Source organism: Eucyclogobius newberryi, unplaced genomic scaffold (assembly GCF_026437365.1).
Source record: "Eucyclogobius newberryi isolate DKJ021-1_F unplaced genomic scaffold, fEucNew1.0.hap1 SCAF_19, whole genome shotgun sequence".
NCBI lineage: Eukaryota > Metazoa > Chordata > Actinopteri > Gobiiformes > Gobiidae > Eucyclogobius > Eucyclogobius newberryi.
This window is the reverse complement of record NW_027315823.1, coordinates 24,402,997-24,423,360: the sequence shown is the minus strand read 5'-3', so window position 1 is coordinate 24,423,360 and position 20,364 is coordinate 24,402,997. Positions and strand designations below refer to the sequence as shown.

General features: G+C 40.6%; 1 protein-coding gene across 8 annotated transcripts in view; it reads left to right on the top strand.

Moving 5' to 3' along the window:
• The first annotated feature begins 6,896 nt into the window (after positions 1–6,896).
• The window catches only part of cacna1da (calcium channel, voltage-dependent, L type, alpha 1D subunit, a), a 44,345-nt gene continuing 30,877 nt past the window's right edge, over positions 6,897–20,364 (top strand). For 6 of the 8 annotated variants that reach the window (XM_072452346.1, XM_072452345.1, XM_072452341.1 and 3 more), the window contains exons 1-4: positions 6,899–7,207; positions 8,226–8,658; positions 8,845–8,950; positions 19,806–19,945. In XM_072452346.1, coding sequence (XP_072308447.1) covers positions 8,372–8,658; positions 8,845–8,950; positions 19,806–19,945 — 533 coding nt within the window. In that variant the 5' untranslated portion in view covers positions 6,899–7,207; positions 8,226–8,371. Of the gene's footprint in view, positions 7,208–8,225; positions 8,659–8,844; positions 8,951–19,805; positions 19,946–20,364 lie in introns of all 8 variants that reach the window. The other 2 variants (XM_072452347.1, XM_072452342.1) reach the window with 2 other exon arrangements.

The following is a 20,364-nucleotide window of genomic DNA, read 5'->3' as shown; positions in this document are numbered from 1 at the left end:
CAGGGCAGCTGTCGGAATACATACATCACATTTGGAACGCATAATGTATCTTATTCATGCACATACTTTCATCAGCCTCGTGAAATTTGTATCTCCTGTTCAAATCAAAACACTCTTATTGTTTATAGAACTCTTGTACACTAAATGAAGACAAGAGCAGTTTTTGGTATGATAAAGTTTGGTATTGTAAAATAAGTGTTATATGTACTAATTAAGACTACAATAGATCAATATAATTTTAATCGATTTGGCAACAGATATTAAACTCCTAAAAGGAGCATTGTTACTTTATCTGTATTTATTGTTATAAAACAACTCTGCTTTGAGCTTGCTGTTTCTCAGTTGGGTGTTTTTCTTGATGTTCAGTGAGCGTGACAAGTCTCCTCTGGGGACATCATGTCCTTGCCTTTAAAGCACTGAACATGTATATTTAACAAAAAGGTATTTAGAGATTATATATTGTCATAACATTGCTTTTAGGTTAGATAATAATACAAATTTGGTCATTAAGTTTAACTATACATAAAACTGGATTTAAAGCCGTTTTCTCAAGAAACCTTGGCAAAGATGAGATGCACATTATATGGCTTGTCTGCCATCTAGAGGATGATATCTGATGTGAAATAAAAAAAATACAATTATTTTTTCACAACTAAATTATAAATGTCATGCCGGGGTCTATCCCATTTTTTAAATAGGCCAAATAAGAATGTTCAAAGTAAAGCCCAAAGTGTAAGTAATAATGTATCATAAAATAAAATACATTATTAGAAAAGTCAGTGGAAAAAAAACAACGTTTGCCAAAAGATGTTTGTGTGTATCACCACTGCAAGTTTATGGCAGCGTTAACTGACCCTGGACTGTGTTTCAAACATTGGCCTGCAGAGGGCACTCTTTTTCAATAAATGGTCTATACTTGCCATTACGCGCAGCATAATACACATGCACGCGCGCGCAGACACACACACACAAACACACACGCACGCACAGACACACGCACACACGCGCACACACACACACAAGCATACACACGCACAGACACACGCACGCACACACGCACGCACGCGCACACACACGCACACACGCACGCACACACGCACGCACACAGACACACGCACGCACGCAAACACGCGCACACGCACACACACACACACACACACGCGCACGCACACGCACGCACACACACAAAAGCAAATCAAATATTTATTTAGTCAAATGCATTGCATTTATTTAAGAAGAATGATTCCTAAACTATTGCTTGATCTTTTTGACTTGTTTAAAGGATATGACTGATATCTATGTATTTTTTATCTCCATTGGCATAGAGGAGACTATTCTTTTCTTTTTTTTAAATAGAAAAGCAATATCAGACCAAAACACCTTGTAAACAAAATGTTGATTTAAATTTAGGTGATTCCGTGAAAGTATTGCCGTAGTAAGAGGTTTTGGCTTTATGAACAGTAGAGACATATTTATTAAGCTCTGTCTGTGCCTCTGGAGCTTTGTTTGGACTTCTGGAGCTCTGTCTAAACCTGTGGAGCTCTGTGCCTCTGGAGCTCTGTGCATCTAAAGCTCTGTGCCTCTGGAGCTCTGTCTGTGCCTCTGGAGCTCTGTCTGTGCCTCTGGAGCTCTGTGCCTCTGGAGCTCTGTCTGTGCCTCTGGAGCTCTGTGCCTCTGGAGCTCTGTGCCTCTGGAGCTCTGTGCCTCTGGAGCTCTGTGCATCTAAAGCTCTGTGCCTCTGGAGCTCTGTCTGTGCCTCTGGAGCTCTGTCTGTGCCTCTGGAGCTCTGTGCCTCTGGAGCTCTGTCTGTGCCTCTGGAGCTCTGTGCCTCTGGAGCTCTGTGCCTCTGGAGCTCTGTGCCTCTGGAGCTCTGTGCATCTAAAGCTCTGTGCCTCTGGAGCTCTGTCTGTGCCTCTGGAGCTCTGTCTGTGCCTCTGGAGCTCTGTGCCTCTGGAGCTCTGTCTGTGCCTCTGGAGCTCTGTGCCTCTGGAGCTCTGTGCCTCTGGAGCTCTGTGCCTCTGGAGCTCTGTGCATCTAAAGCTCTGTGCCTCTGGAGCTCTGTCTGTGCCTCTGGAGCTCTGTCTGTGCCTCTGGAGCTCTGTGCCTCTGGAGCTCTGTGCCTCTGGAGCTCTGTGCCTCTGGAGCTCTGTGCCTCTGGAGCTCTGTGCCTCTGGAACTCTGTGCCTCTGGAACTCTGTCTGTGCCTCTGGAGCTCTGTGCCTCTGGAGCTCTGTGCCTCTGGAGCTCTGTGCCTCTGGAGCTCTGTGCCTCTGGAACTCTGTCTGTGCCTCTGGAGCTCTGTCTGTGCCTCTTGAGCTCTGTCTGTGCCTCTGGAGCTCAGTGCCTCTGGAGCTCTGTGCATCTAAAGCTCTGTGCCTCTGGAGCTCTGTGCCTCTGGAGCTCTGTTTGTGCCTCTGGAGCTCTATTTGTGCCTCTGGAGCTCTGGCTGTGCCTCTGGAGCTCGGTTTGTGCCTCTGGAGCTCTTTCTGTGCCTCTGGAGCTTTGTCTGTGCCTCTGGAGCTCTTTCTGTGCCTCTGGAGCTCTATCTGTGCCTCAAGCGCTTTGCACCTGTACTTACGGAGCTTTGTCTGTGCCTCTGGAGCTCTGTGCCTCTGTAGCTCTGTGCCTCGGGAGCTCTGTGCCTTTGGATCTCTGTCTGTGCCTCTGGAGCTCTGTGCCTCTGGAGCTCTGTGCCTCTGGAGCTCTGTGCCTCTTGAGCTCTATTTGTGCCTCTGAAGCTGTTTATCCCTCTAGAGCTCTCAGTCTCTGCTTCTGGGGCTCTCAGTCTTTGCCACTGGAACTCTCAGTTTGTGCCTCTGGAGCTCTCATTCTATGCCTCTGGAGCTATGTCTGTGCCTCTGAAGCTGTTTATGCCTCTGGAGGTCTCAGTATGTGCCTCTGGAGCTCTCAGTTTGTGCCTCTGGGGGTCTCAGTTTGTGCCTCTGGAGGTCTCAGTTTGTGCCTCTGGAGCTCTCATTCTATGCCTCTGGAGCTATGTCTGTGCCTCTGAAGCTGTTTATGCCTCTGGAGGTCTCAGTATGTGCCTCTGGAGCTCTCAGTTTGTGCCTCTGGAGGTCTCAGTTTGTGCCTCTGGAGGTCTCAGTTTATGTCTCTGGAGCTCTCAGTTTGTGCCTCTGGAGGTCTCAGTTTATGTCTCTGGAGCTCTCAGTTTGTGCCTCTGGAGGTCTCAGTTTATGTCTCTGGAGCTCTCAGTTTGTGCCTCTGGAGGTCTCAGTTTATGTCTCTGGAGCTCTCAGTTTGGGCCTCTGGAGCTGTGTCTCTCTTGAGCTCTTGCCTCTGTTCTAACACACTGTCCTTCTCCCACTCTGCAGCAGCTCCTCTAGGCTCCTGTCAGAAAAGCTCTTCTTCACAAAGAACCACAGGTGCCAGCCAATAGAAACCAACAAACCCAAAGCCATGTGATAGTGCACAGCCAATGTCAGGCACCCTGAACCGCACACTTCCTGGAGGGAAAGTACATTTGGAGAGCATAAATGTTGCTATTTTTAATATTTCTGGAATAAAGAGGAGGAGCAAAACAGCCACTTGTGGTACAAAGCCTTAATATAACCACAGACATGTGAGATGGAGCATTACCAAAGAAGGTGCAGATCATAATTAGGCAGCATTGTTAGCAGCTACCACATCATACAAGCAACAAAATCAGATGAACAAGTAGTCCCAGATGTCCACTTAGACCCTAACCCACATCTGTGCTCACAATGTGAAAAACAAAGCCAAGTTAACTCAACAATAATATCATCTTCATCTGCATACCACACTTCTTATAATGGAGTGTTGCTTTAATGCCAGTGTCTGCTCCAGGCAGCTGCCTCTTCCCCTCTGCTCTTATCACTCCATTTCCTTAAACTGCTCTGTGCTCACTCTGATGACACACAGTTTGTCCTTCTCTGAGAGATGTCTGTCACCAAGCCCCACCTCCAACATGTATCAGAGAAATAAGGCCTTTCAGTCTGAGAGGTTCATAAGGACATAGCAAAACCCAATTAATTCAGCCAATGCAATGCAAAAATCAGGGAAATCTAGAGGATTGTTCTGAAGAGTGCAAGAGGTGGTGAAGACATTGGAAAGTGGAGAGGCGAGTAGTGAAAGAGGCTGCGTGTTGTGGCTCACAGTGAAGTTGACGATGCACAGGGAGAACAGCTGCGCTGCAGGGCGTTCAGGCTCCATCACTACCGCTATACTTCAAATACATACATGCTTGCACAAATATTGCTACTTATGCATATACTACATTAATCCCTATTTCAAACACGTTCGAAGTGTTCGAATATAACATACGGAAAGAGTTATTTACATTTATTTTGTAATTTCATTATTAAGAAAGAACACTAGATATTCTCAAAACCTTTTATATAGTTGAATGGTGATCTGAAAACGTATTCTTATTTTAATAAGAAAAACGAATGGTAGTTAGTTCTAATATTATAAACTAAGTCACAGTTACTGTTCCAGATAAAGCGCCCAATGACCTCCATAGCCCTTCAGAGCCACTGCACCTTCTTTCAGTATTTTTCACATGAACTGGATTTTACATTTCTCATGGGATCTGCAGGCTTGTTTGGGAGACAATAGGTTCTCTTGTCACTGTTGGGAGCTTTATTGATAGTTAAGAATAATGGGAGAAGATTGATTAATACAAAACAATGACTTGTTTTGAGACATGTATCTGATGCTATTTTTTTATATTATAGTAATAATAATGTGTAGGCCTAAAAATATCATACAGGTGATCAAAACATGCACACCCATGTATCATGTTACCAAATACACACATACACATTACCTGGTGCAAGGTGAATAATTCAGGACAACTCTAGAAGAAGTATTATCTTGGGCAGACGGTAAGCTGATACAGTAAGCCTTGTTGGTGCGTCGTCACCCGCTGAAAGTCTGCTTCTGTCCATTCACTGGCCGTGCTCCTCCACTACAGGGAAAGAACCAGGGTGTTGTCCAGCATGGCTCAGGATAGCATAGGCTCTATGGGGAAGGAAGACAAGAACTGACGGGACTTGATTAGAAAGGTAGAACACCAAGGAGAATTCAATAGGATGTTTCAAGCATGGTTATGGCTATGATAATGGGCTTTTAGGTTTGAAACTACTGTCACTGATCAGGGTTTGAATGACTTGCGGGTGTGATGTATATACCCACACCTTATGGAGGGACACACCTTTGGAGTAAAATACAGAAATAATTATATAAACAAAATTCAGCTCTACAATAAGCGCTAGCATCATTTTAGGTGTCTCTCCATTTTTTGAGGTGTTTAAACATGTCTTTTTATGTTATGTTATAAAAGTAATTAATTATTCAATATTCTAGAGCTAAAATGTTAGACATCTTTTGTGTCACGCCGCAGGACACCATCGTAATTACAGTATAAAACTTCTTACATTCTTTATTGTAGATTTAAAGTGGAGGTAAACATGTTTATTTAGTAAAGAATATAATTCATTATCTGTCTTTGACACAAGTGAAAGTTGTAAAATAAACTATTGATACATCACAGAACATTAGAGTATTTCTACTAAAACTACAAACAATTTAAATATATAGACATAATTGAACATTATTAAGCAAGTAATTTTAACTGATGACGAAAAATTGGTCATCACTTGACTCTCATTGGTAACTTTCAGTTGTCTCTGGATATAAGGGTGGAATGTGCCGAAATGTGCAAAGCAGGTCCTAGATTAGACAAGTATTATATTTCTCAATATAGTATTCTCTTATTGGATGTCTTAATAATACTCATTTATGCTCTGATCCAGATGACCAAAAGAGTAGCTGTAACTGGAGAGGGGTGCGTTGCCACCAGGTCAAGACATGTGGTGTTGGCTTACTTTATCACCATGCACACACACAAAAGGCCCCTCTGGGAGTTGCTGTCATTTAAACGCCGATGCAGTCAATGAGCGAGCATTATTTACCTAGGGTATATTTCAAGATATTTATATATGTTTAAAATAGCAATCACTTTACTCTACACTGACCAGTTTGCAATGTATAAACTAACTAAGAAAGCTTTAAAAAACTTTAAACAAAGCAGAAACTTCTTAAGACACATCTAAAAATGTACTCCTTCATTTTTCTGAAATATATCTGAATTTTAGAGGTCAATTTTCCACGTCATGAGAAATTCAAGGTTTAAAACTGGCATTTAAAGGGTTAAAGTTGCATTTGTTTTTAATCAAATACCGATTTTGATTAGGGTAGGGATAGATCTTTAAGTAGAGTCAAACGTTTGAAAAAAATATTACTCTATGATGTATTTACAGAGTCAGTGTTGCAAAGCGGTAGAAAAAAATTAATTAAAAAAATTACAACTATAAAGTTTGACAAGAAATAGGCTCGGTCACATTATTTGCTATCAATATCATAAACTGAACCGAAACAGTGGCCCAACAACAGACAGCATGGACAAAACTGTCCATAGGGAAGCCAGAGGGTTAAATGAAACATAAATGTGTGAGAATATGCCTTGATGTCTTGTTGGATATGGATACATTCATTTTGATAATTCACTATTTTCATAGAACAGCCATAGTTGTCACATGCCTCCTTTAGAAAAAGACAAAGTCATGTGGTACTTGAACATTATAACAGGCTGTTGTTTATAAAAGTATGTGAGCCCTATTAGTGTGCAGTTAACCTACTACAACATTTCAGAGATGTAATATGCATCAAATAATTGCCATTCGAATGTATCTCACCACCTGAACCTGCACAGTTCTGGCCATAGGGAGAAAAGCATGTGATCATATGGCGGTGTTCCTCTGATTGGTGCTTTGAGTGACCTTCACGTGACTGGAGCCCGGTGCTCTAGATGTGTGTTCTAAGGTTATACAGACCCAGGTGCGGCCAGGACGCTGACCCGCGCTGAGAGGTTGGTGCAGGACCAGGCTGGTCTCTCCTGAGCTCTGCCCCGCGGTTGTTCTGCCCCTGCCCCGTGCACTGACGCCGTGACGATATGCCTGGGACGAGGATGCTCTGTTGTCTGGTGCGCACTCTCCAGTCTCCTGTTCTCCTCAGCACCATGACGGAGCTGGACTGAGGCGCGGGATCTGGATGTGTCCTCAGCATTTTTACCCCGCTCTTTATCAACTGGACCTCGGATTTAGCCCCTTGTGGACGAGCGCAGTGGACACGGGACCGCGGCCGGACTGTGGAGTCTTCAGCAAAGGTACAGACTTAACCAGGTTTTGAAGTTAGCTTAGCTTTAGCAGCCCTTTTTCCCTCTGAGCTGAGTGCATTGTGCTTTTAGTCATTTTGTCGGGCGACGGGCGATATTAAAGGCCACTTTGCTCTCGGCGCTGCTGAGCTTCGCCGGGCTCTTTTTTGGGAGGAGGGGATCGTTACAAAGAGAGAGACTCGGGCTGCGCCGTGGACACCGAAGCCCACCTTTAACAAACAGCGGCGCAAGATCTGACCGATTCAGTCCGAGTCGGATGTCAAGACGTTCAAGCAGATGTTTTATCATTAAAAGCGACGAGCATCGGACAGAGCGCGGGGACACTGCCGCCCCCCGGCCGAGGAGAGGGGGGGGGGGGGGGTCACGCGTCCTACCTTAGCGGGGTCCAAGGATAAATGTGAGGACGCCTGGTTGTGTTAATTGGTCACGAATCCTTGATTGGAAAAGCCTTATTAGCATGTAGACGTGTGTTGATGCTGTTTGGTGAATGCTGCGGTGCTTTGTTCTGGCGGTGTTTGCTCTGGCGTCAGCTTCTTGAGAGCAGCATCACAGCACAAAGGGGAGATGGGCTGATGGTCGTGTGGCTGAAGTCTAAAATGACAAAAACAGATTTAGTTTTCTGTCTGCCGACATAAAGATGATTTCCAGGCACCAGTGCGGTGTGACCTTTGGTGTTTGTTGCTGTGGGCCTGCTGCAGTTCAAGGACTTTCAGTGATGACAGTGTGGAGTGATGCCTGACAGGGGCAGCTCAGCATTAGCCCTCTACACTTCTCTGCTTTGTCATTTAGAGTGACCTGAATGTCATTTGTCCTGGTACCATAATGGCTCTGCTCGTGACAGCTCCTCACATTGCAGAGGATCATGAGTAGTGTGTTGAGAAATGTTGGTTTCTGCAGCCTACCTTCTATTTAGGACACACATGAGTTACTGTAATTTAATCTAATAAATTACAGTCCTACATTTTGGGATTGCATTCATACTAACTTATATCTATCTTTGTTTTCGCAGAGGCAAATTATGCTGGCAGCAGCCGAGGTTGAGGCCCTGGTAAAGTGCCAGCTCATTGGTCAGACAGCTGTGTCCCGCTCTCACCCGTCCCTGTGCCCCGGCGGGTTCATGCTGCTGGATGCCCCTCACCGAAGCTCACCCGCAGTATGAGCGCCAACGGGCCCGCCCCAGACCCTACCTCTGCGGCCCCCGCAGCCCCGCCCAACTCCACCCCGGCCCCTGCTCCAGCCCCTCCGCCACCGCCACCGCCGCCTGCACCTGCCCCTGTGTCCAGCACCATCCCGGTGGGTGCTCTGGCACAGAAGAAGAGGCAGCAGTATGCCAAAAGCAAGAAGCAGGGCAGTAACGCCAACAGCAGGCCGCCCCGAGCACTCTTCTGCCTCAAACTCAACAACCCCATACGCAGGGCCTGCATCAGCCTGGTGGAGTGGAAGTATCCTTTACAATGGCGTAATGATGATGATGTATGTCTGTTATTTAATTAGTTGCTCTTGTTTTTTCTTTATACAAATATCAAATTAAAAACTATACCTATATATCTATCCTCATTACAGACAATAAAATGTATTTTCTTTTATGTTTTTAATATTTAATTGTTCTCCTTAACCCTTTTCTCCAGGCCATTTGATATATTTATTTTGATAGCTATTTTTGCCAACTGCATGGCCTTAGCTGTCTATGTACCTTTCCCTCAAGATGACTCCAACTCCACAAACCACGACCTGGTGAGTTTCCTGTTTCTCCTTTCATCATTCTTTATTCTGTACTGAAGGAACTGTCAATTTATCAAAATAATCGGAGCCCATCGCCTAAGTGTTGACTGCAAACCATTTATTATTACTACGCTTTAGTAAACCGCATCCTTTTGAGGTCTCCTTGTACTCGGAAACTTTTTGACATCCGTCCTCTGTGGTGCTTCATCATGTCTTAAAATGTCTGTACGTTTTTGTTCGGTTTACTATTTTTAGAACCTCTTGCTACTGCACCACATTCTTGCTACTGCATCTTTTGCATTATGTCTCTGTGATGGATTATGGGTGATGTAGTGTGGTAAGCATTGTTCCGCAGCTGAAGATGAGTGCCCTCTTCAAAAAGCCAGAAAAATACAGCAAATATGCCAGATCCAGCTGTTGTTTTACTCTTTGGCATCTTTCAAATTAGCTGTAGATGTTGGCAATAGTCTATTTTAGAGTCACATGTTACACAAAAGCAGTGAAACAGACCTGTTATAAAAGCTGCACGTGTAGAGTGTAGTGTGAAGGTATCCTGCCATGTTTGACCTCCGGAGTGTGACCTCAGGGTGTTTGTTTACATTGTGCCACATCAGGCGAAAGTAGGACATTGTGAATGTTACGCTTTCTGATATAACAAGTATAATATATGCTGTCGTCTTAGCTTACTGTTTGTACAGAGAGAGGCTGCATATATTGGCTTGCACTTGTTGCCCTGTACACTTGGTAAATTAACACCTTTCATTTGTGTAAAGAAATCAATTTATTATACTTCTATGACATCTCTTCCTCTTGTAATTTCAACGTAAATGTTTTCACCTGGAACGACTAAGCGATTCTTTACAGATGCACTTTTGAAAACAGACATTATCCTGCAGCTTTGTTGTTTTATGTCTGAACTGTTCTTGACTGATACTATATGCAGTAGAAGCTTTCTATGGTCATAAATCATGCATGCTGCTTAATTATATACACTATACAGGGATATTTGCTTCTATACCTCAGATCATTTTTATACAGTTGTGTTTAGAGACGGCTATGAGGATATTGTAATACCCAATTAATAAATAATAGATAAAGTGCAATGAACTATTAAGCCAATACGAAATCTCATGTATTGTACGTGAGATTCATATTTACCACATGCATTTAAGCAGCAATAATGTGTTTTATATGATTCATGACCAAGATTATAAACAAGATGCACCACTAATTAATACTCTACGTTCTTTTCTGACCACACAGTCTTTTTTAAGATACACTATGTAACTGTTCTGGTGTTCTTTTATTGCTCAAAAATGCCTTAAAGGTTCTTTCTTACTGTGATGTAACAATAACAGAGAAATCGTGATCGTATCATCAAAAGTCTCGACCAACATCTTCTGAAATGCGTGCGATTCTTGTAACAGTTTAGCCAGTCAAATGTTGATGCTCCTGCTGGACGTGCTTGAAATGTGCACTTTGAACATAATCTAACTATTAAAACATAAAGCGCAAATCTAATCACAATGTCTTTCAGAATATCTACAATTAAAGAATTGCATATCTGAGTCTCCGTAGCAGCCCTAGTCCCTCAGCTGCGTCACCTGCTTGTCACATGCAGATAAGTTTAACGCCATACGACAATTCAAACAAAAACAGGTTATGTAGTGCACCTTTAGAAATTAGTTACTGTTATGCTGTATGATTCAAAATAAGAAGTAATTATATAAAATGTGACTACAGCTCTTTATATACATCACTGACCACTGAAATATTTCAATACATTGAATAGATATTTCTTTTAGATCCTGTTATCTATTACAATTTATTTTGGAAGCCCCTTGTGTATTGGATATACCCTTTGTACACATCTTTGCTTAAAGCTGCATCAACAATAAATTTCCCTATTCCTTATTTTCAGCAGATTTTGAACAAAAGATGCTCTGTGGGGCAGGTGTGCTGGCTTGGCTCTGGTCCTAGTGTTGTAGTCACCGGAGGAGCATGACAGAGATAAAACGCTGAGCTGGTTTGTGTAGTATCTAAAGCTATGGTACTGCCATTTTACAGGCCGGTGCTCTGCTGCTGTGTGGTGGGCTATCCACTGATACAGGTGAAGAGAGGGGTCTCATATGTAATCCGAGTATTAAAATGATCTCAGGACAGCAAATGATGTTGCTCTCTCAACAGACATATAGTCAAACACGGTATATAATCATCACATTGGCAATGAAACCAGCAAGGGTCAACCAACCACCATTAGTGAAACAAGCAAAACACTAGCTGTAGTTAATAGAAGAAACGTTGCAAATAGAAACAGGGATCTCAGTAGCATTAAGGCTGGCAGTCTTTGTTGGAAAGGCTGTGCAAACCAAAGAAGCCAATTATATAGAAGCCCATTTATTCCTCCGGCAGAGCACAGGGCTAAAATCTTGGGTTCTGCCATCACCAACGGGCACAAAGGGACAGTGTACACTCATACTTAATGTGTAATTAAACAGACCTTTCCTCTTGTTTGCTTAATGTTGGTTTAGTCATTTCAGTCTACAGTAAAATGGGGCGCACGTGACCGCCTCTCACAGCCACCTTGTCTAAGGGACGGACAAGAGACTGACCCGCTGCCTTTGCTTTAAGGTCAATGGTGACTTATCTAACTCAAATCCCTGGGCGGCTTACTGAAGGTACATGAGCAAAACAATGACCTTTTCATGGTGATTCATGTCTGATCGTAAAGAAACAAGCCGTGAATTGTATCTGGTATCACATATAGTGTTTGTCTATGTTATTGCATAATGGTGAGGACACAGGGCTAGTTAATATGCAGCAGTTTTGTCACAAATAACATTTAAAACTTGATATTGATATTGAAGTACAGAATTTAGTTTTGTGTTTGAAAGATATGCAAAATATGAATATTGAGTATATTGTTTATAGTAAAAGATACTTCAAAAAGAGCTGATTACAAATAACAATTAAAAATGTATGTTGTAAAATTTTATACAAGGGGATATTTCTGAAATTGTACAGACAATTCACATTTTTATAGTTTATTTTAATAAGTATCTAGTTTTGATACTAGTTTTAATATTGGTGTCTTGGTATTGAATCTTTCACAACGCTAACATGTGGCTTGCACTGTGGCGGTAAAACAGATCACACTATAGGAGTTGTTTATTATGCCACTTGTTTTCATAGTTGTAATCAATGAACGCAATCTTGGCTCACTCAGCACAGTCTTATTTTAGATAATAAAAAGTCCTTCAGTATGCTTTTTGCAAATCCCTCTGATCCAAATCCCCTAAGTATACATCTATTAGATGGAAATCAATTTGTTTTGCAACTCTTTTAAATATCTTGGGATATGGGTTGACCCAGAACATTCCTTTAAACCACACAATGACTATATAATCAAAAAAATGTATGCATTTTTGGTCAGCTCTATTTATCAATTAACTACTTTTTCCAAACAATCACTTAAAGAAGTGTTCAGCAACTCCTTCTACCCTTAATGGATTATGGGGATGTAATTTACCAAAATGGCACAGAGTATACTCTCAAACCTTTAACAATATTAACAAATTCACTCTACGGATTTGTACTGAAATGTGTTTACAGATCTCATCCCTGTTTAATGTTAACTTAAGTCTTAACTTGCTACAGCCGAAACAAAGGAGACATTTCCATTGGCTCATTTTAATCTTTAAATACATCCACAATGACTATCCCTGTTACCTCTGTGAAAAGAGAATGTGGGATGTGTTGTGATGTTGTGTCTGTAACAGCCATCTCTGTGCTCCCCCATGAAAAAGAGATGGATCATCTCAAGGGGATATCCTTAAATAGATAAATAAATAAAAATACATACATACATACATACATTTGTTGTGACTTCATTTCACTGCAAAATACTTGCATTACCCTGCCCTAGTTGCAAGAAATATATTGTTGAAGGCTCTGCAATGGCAATGAAGCGCCATAATCTATAGAAAGCCTTGAAAACTCATTTGCCTGCTTGTATTGTTGTCTATTTCACCTCAGAATACGGTTTAAAATGCATTTCTTTTAGCTTATGGAGATTATCTTAGCAGACATTGTGATTTGGGGGGCACTGGGGCTTTGTGTCCCCCTCATACCTGAAACATAGAAAGGAAGGAGAAGTAGAAAAAAAGAGAGGGCGGGAGGGGCACGTAAACGAGAAGACAGCGAGGAAGGGAGCAGGTGGGATAGTCAAGCTTCCTGTTCCTGAATCTAACATTACCTGCTGATTTCAGTTGTTGTGCACTATCAACAAAGCATTAGTGTTGTTACGATACTAAAATGTCAAACTCGAGTTCCACCATGATAACAAATAATAGACTGTAAGAGACTGTACGTTAATATTTTGTATTCTTTTTTTCAATTAGTCAATTAGCAGATATTTACGAATAAAGTGTATAATTATAAAAGTCAATAGTTTATTCTTTTTTGCCATGTTGATTTAATAGACTAGTCACAATTACACGATTCATTTTTGCAGCCCTACTTTCTTTATGTACCATGTCTTACTAGTTCTGATAAAGCTCAAGATCACTCTAAAACTGTTCAGAAAAGTCAAATGTTGTCCTGTTTATGTGTTTTCCTAGTATCGATATTCCAAATGAGTATCTAGTCTCAATACAGTTTTACTACTTTTACTTTTTTTACTTTTGACAGGACTGCAAAGTATCTGTTAAAATCATTTGCCACACTCCCTTTAAGCGCACAGAGGCAGCGGCACAAATGAGCAGTGCGAGATAAAGATGGCGTTTAAAGCTGATGTAAATACAAAGTACAATCCAAGTGCCAAAGCTGTGACTCCCTGCCAGTGCCCGGTGCCTGCTCACTGTCGGAGAGTGCCGTGGTCTGACATCAGCTGCACAGAGGCTTCAGACGCCGCCCTGGCTTCTGTCACTGGCGATCACTGGGAGGAGGCTGGATGTGAGTGGAAAGGCTCTGTTGAAGCTGTCAGGGCCTTTTAGCTGGACCTTTATTTACTATAACAGCAATTACAAGAGGCTGTGATTTCACCTGCTGGCTACACGTTTGTCGGTTTGTCAATTAAAACGAAAACTGGTTTTGTAAATGTGATTACGCTACATTAAAGCGAGGCTGCGTGTCGGTCTGGATTTGGATACGTGTATTGATTGAAGCTCCTATTTGGTGCTTTTTTGAGTCGAATTTGATTAAATCTATCCATAGCCACACTTGCAAAATTGAATAAAAAGATTTGTTACAGAGAATATTGTATCTGTTTCATGTGACAATATCACGGTTATTGTGAGAAGATTATTCAGAATTCATGGGTTTTAGTTTCCTGTTGCAACATTTTGAAGACGGTTTCCCATTCAATCTCTTATTTGCCTGGGATCCAGAATACACACTTCTTCAATTCTATAGGACCCACCGTCACAGCCCGAGTCAAACTCAAACAGAAGCGTGCGATCAGTTTAGTTTATTTCAGTTTATTTCAGAAACAACTGAGCTCATTATAGTTCAAAATCAAACTTCTCTCACTTCAGATTAACAGCGTTTTATGCTCTGTTCATTGATTGGACAGAAATGCGCAATGTTTTTCAGTCCATTTTCAGTCCATTATGATTTTTTCTTTTGTTCAAACAGCCATGTTTATTTTCATACTGAGGAACTATGTGTGTCCCTCCCTGATTGGCTAATCCACTTGTCAATCACACCCATCTGAACTTTGGGAGATGAAAACAATGACCAAACTGATACCGACTTTCTAGTCAAAATCGCTAGGGTAACTAATGTCTCATCATTCTGAAATCATGAAAAATGCCCTATTTGTGGATTTCAAGTGTTCTGTTACTGTTTTATCATTGAACCACACAGAATCCTGTAGCATATGGTTGCCCACCCTGTGTTGTGATGACAAGTATCTCCATAAATGACAGGTCACATGTCAGTGCTTGGCCTCCCGTGGAAGTGCTAATCTTTACATGTGCGAGGGGGGAGCGTTTGGCCGGCTTCTCTGTTACGGCTGGCACCAGTGGCTTCCTGTGGAGATGATGGAGGGAGGATGTGTTTAGTCACTTAACGTAACTGCTCATTTGAGGACTCGCGCTCGCACTGTCGTCGCTAATGCTATTGCTAATGTGTAATTTAGTGAGTGCGGTGCCTTGTTTTTAATGTAGTTTAATTATGGCATAACATTTATACTACTCCTTGTACTTCTGGCTCTACAAGTAGTGCAATTGTGACGTTCAATCTAAAATCCTCCACTTGTACTGTTTGCGTTCTGAACTTGGAACTACATGGAAAGTACCTAACCTGATGTGTCATATTATTTCCTTTTTTCAGGTGAGATTAGTTAACAGGTCCTTTATTTCACAGTTGGTAAATTGCTGTGTTGCAACATTAAAGTACAACAACAGCAGTAATAGAAAAAGATAACCATGGTTTATTAAATATTCTAGATAAATGGCGATGGAGATTCTGAAAATCTGAATCTAAATCAGAAAAGGTTTATTGCCATTGTCAGTGAACAAAAATCCACAGGTTAGGAACTTGCTTTGGTGATTCAGTGCAACATATGAACAATGAACAATAATAAAAGCAAGATATATCAAATAGGGCATGCCTTGAAGAAAAGCAATTTAAATGTGCTAATATGTAGACTTAGTATGTATACACAATTTACAGTTAAATGTACAGATGTTGTTGATTTAAATTATAGTTAAAGTGGTGGTTTACAATGGACCGTAGCCTCCTGCTTGAGGGGAGTGGCTCAAATAGTCACAACTATAAAAATAAGGATTTAGCTTTGTTCATAATGGTGAATGTTTGTTATATCCTGATGTTTCCTCCCCCAACGTCGGTATGGTGACATCCCTGTGCACGATGGTGATCAAGCAGAGAAGCCCTGAACAGTGCTGGCCCGGCTGAATGTTACTGACTGATGCATTGGGACAGTCAAAGGGACAGAAGAGAGCGGCGGATGAGAGAAAGAGGATGGAGGTGAAACAGGGAGACATAAGAAGTCCTCCCCCTGCTGCATGTCTCTGCTCATATCGAAGACAATTATATTTAAAACGACATTGACATGACAGCGAAGAGTTTGTTTATTCAAATCCTTTTTCAGTTCATATACAAAATCCTGCTCTCCTTTTCCATCTCCTTCCTTAAGTGCACTCTGCATATTGTGGTGTCTATCGTAGTATTATATTATGGTGCGTGGTCGTGTTAGCTGTGGTCACATGAAACACTGTCAGTGACTCACGACTCCTCCTGGCTCAGTCACACACTTTAACACGCACATCCACAAAGCTCAGGTGCTCATGCTGTGAGCGCTAAAGGAGATCCTGCCAAAAATGATATATGAAACGACAGTGTGCAATCATTTAATCTGATGTTGTTCATTATTTTGAGTTATTGTACATCGTTTATGGCCCTGTTGCTGTTTGCTGGGGAGATGGATTGCCAACTGTCAGTGAGAACCGGTGGATTAATTTACAAAGCTTTGGGAGTTAATATTATCATTTTTCATTATCATGTGTTGTCTTCTGGTTCTATATTCTATATATTTTATATTCTGTACTATATGTCTTAAAACATGACAAACTTGTAGTTTATACCTCTACAAACTTCTGCAAACATGTTCTTACATTTCTCCATGTTTCCGTTTTCTCGCTTTGATTTTTTTTTGTTTAAATATGGACTGCCCTGATTCTGAATAATGATTTTAAAACATAAATCCCAAATCAGAACTGCAATGTAATGAGATATTTTGAACTAAATCGTTCAATCGTGTTTTATGAGAACATGTTTTATTAAATTTATCACAAATGTATGTGCTATGACGGTAGTTTGCTTTTGAAGTTACGTTTCACTTCCACTGTCTGAAACTTAGGCCAGTGCTTTTAGTTATAGGATCCAGGCCAAACCCTCATCAATAATTTAACTAACGACATCAAGGGTCTGTGTCTGTTTATTCTCTGAACTGCTGAGCCTCTATATCTTTATCCTGCGATGGACTGGGGAGTTGTCTGGGGCAATCTTTTTAATTTGCTCGTCTTGCTTCATCCTTCTATAGGGCAATTTACAGTAAACAAACAATATCGAACCGTGTAGCTGACTGTATTTTGGCAATGAAGGAAAAGCTTGACAGCAATTTTGTAACCACATTCATAGTAAAAACTCTCTGTATCAAAACTTTTATATATATATATATATATATATATATATATATATATATATATATATATATATATATATATATATATAAAAGTTTTCAGTAAAGGTCCAAATTTGTCTATTTCTATGATTTATTTTATTGATACTACTCAAATTAGAATCCAGTTTTTACAAATGAATCAAGTTTTTGTCTTAAATTGTTTGAAAATGATTTTCAATTCAATTTTATTTGGCTTCATTAAAAACTGTCAACTTTTGTCCAGCTGTCCAGCAAAATTAACACTTCTTTTGCTATGGACCCTTCCTACCAGGGCGACCGAGGGATTACACAGAATATTAAAAACTAACAACAATGGCTTACACTTTTAATTTCTAAACACAAACTCACACACACACTGGAATGAGTGTGGACTTCTCGATATAAAAGACCCGAGTTGATCTGAATCTCAATCTTGATTTAAATTCAAGTAATTGCTCTTCTGGGTATTTACTTATGTATTTTGCAACCCCACTATCTAACAGCATAATAGTTGAGAAAGGTTTTGCGTAGCCCTTGTTTGCGTAACGAGAGGAGTAGATGTTTATTTTTATAGTGTCCAGTGTCAGAGAGCTGAGCCACCATGTGTGTGTTACACTACACTGTCTATGCGCGTGCTACATCACTGAACTAGACACAAACGATGCACACAGTATCATTGTGCGTCGTAAGCTTTCCACTGACTCAAGCAGAAACACCATATGATGATCAGTGTATGTGCAGGGAAGGACGTAAAGTACACTTTCTCTGCCCATATCACTGTGATGAGTCATCGATTTTCATTGTGGTTCCCAGAGGCCTGTGTGCGCACTCTGTTAAGTTCTCCTTCTTTTCTGTTGCTCACTCTTTTGTTTCGCTGATGAACAAATAAATTGGTGTTTAATTGAAAGAGGACGGTTATCAATTCCAATTATATTAAACAAGCTTCCAACAGCCAGTAAGTGACAATTTGCATAAATTAATTTGTGTCCAGTTAAAACCATCCTGACAACTTTTCCGTACATTGCCGTTTCACCTGTGATATTTTAGGCCTTGCTAGGTTTCAGATTACATCACAACATTTGATTAGCCTTGGTAATGTGAAACGGCAGGTCAAATCAGTATTGTTAATATGCAATGTTTTTGCCTTCGTGAATATTACGGATGTCACAATATCAAATGTTAGTGTTACGTGAGAAAATACAACACGATTTAACAATAATTCACAATTATTGAGACCTTAACCAAACAGTGAAATGTTTGATTTCTTTAGTTTCCATAATCTCACACTAGATTAAAATAAGAATACTTAATTGTGCTTCTCAAATTGTCACGATTATATAGTGACATGAATATCACAATTATTGATCAACTGAATAATCTTGACATCTCTAGTTAATATAGTGAGCTCAAGGGCCAAAAGTATAAGGTTGTGGATTTTCCTTTTGATCTTTTCTTATCAGGAAAAATGTCTCTCTTCCACATGCCAAGTGTGACATCATCGAGTGCTCTAATCTAAGCCATGATGATATATGATACATGAATGATAGTAATTGTGCTTTCTGACCGGACATATATTGTACTAGCGCAGCAGCACGGCTTTGCCTTTAACGGCTCACTTGACTTTCTTTCACTGTCCCTCATTCTGAAATTATGGCTGAGCTGCCCGGGGCCAGAGCAGCAGCTGAGGCAGGGGCTCAGAGCTCAAGCTTTCACTCAGTGACAAAAGGCCATTTCCGCTTTAACTGCTTCTCACAATCTACACTAAACTGTTGAGGAAACGTAGCCTCGAGACTTGAGTCTGTAAAAGTATTCATATTGCTTATAACAAACTCAAACAAAAAACAAACTCTGAAGTGCAATATGTATTGGTACAGAAAAAAATTATAATATTGAAAATATATTATACCGCAAACACAATAATGTAAAAAAAACATATGAGCTATAATAAATAAATAGTAGAATGAAATACTTTAGTAATTTGTTAATATAAGTAGTCACAGTTACTTCTTGGGCACAAATCTTATTTTATTTTAAAACTAAAGTCTCCATAAATACAAAGGAAACATACACACAATGAATACTGAGTTCTAAAAATATTGTTCCAGTCATAATGTATTGATGAATAAGCCAATATAGTAATTATCATGACAAGCCAAAGCAAAACAAAGACTACGCCTTTAATGCATATTACTAAATCAAAATCCCTTCCCCCCATTGTCATTTAATTCTGAAATCGCATTACTTTGTTACACTCTGCAGTTCAACTAGTGATCGATGGCGTAAACAAAGCAGTACGTCTTCTCATAAAGGTGTCTCTGTTCTTAACACCTGACTCACCATTTTATGCACACGCACTCACACAGTTGTCATGGAAGATGTGTGCCTCCATTGTCAGCATAACTTCAGGAGCCCTTGTGCGTTTTGTCCCTGTGTTTTTGTGCCCTCAAACTATGACAGAAAGTTACCTTGAAGAATTAGATCATCACTGATTTTAGAGGTCCTTTAACAACAAGAAAAAAGCAGTGATTTGAAATGGCGTTGAAAGGAGTTGAAAGCATTTATTTATTGCGCCGGGACAATTTAAACCTCAACGTAACAGCTCTTATTTGTTTTTTATCTTTTTTGCGTGAATAGAGCTCTCAAGCAAAGTAATAACCCAATAACGATTTGTTGTTGTTGCAGGAAACAGTCGAGTATGCCTTCCTCATCATTTTCACAATCGAGACCTTTCTGAAAATTATTGCGTACGGTTTGGTGATGCATCAAAACGCCTATGTGCGGAACGGCTGGAACATGCTGGACTTTGTCATCGTCGTCATTGGGTAAGTCGTAAATATTTGTGTAAACAGTACTAGGAAAACATGTTTAGAGGTACAAAAAATCAAACGCTTTAGTCATTTAGAATTCTATACATTCATTATTCTATATGGGTTTTGCGGTGCAATAGAAATAGCATTTACTCCTACACTTTGGGTAATGGACCAGGTCTGTCCATTTAGCAGAAACCCGGCCCCTCTCCACCACCAGTACATTGGTTAAAGTAGTCTTCTGATGTCCTTTTACTGTATTCCTGCTCAAGTGAATGTAGCTAAAGCCAGCTTGGAGCAGGCTAGTGCTATTAAGAACCCCATAAAGCCACAGTATATGACCCAGAAAAGACAGAATAAGTCCACCACTAAAATGACTCACCATTTCTTTGTAGTTCATCTCTCTGGCTGTCTTTGCCTAACGCGCCCCAATC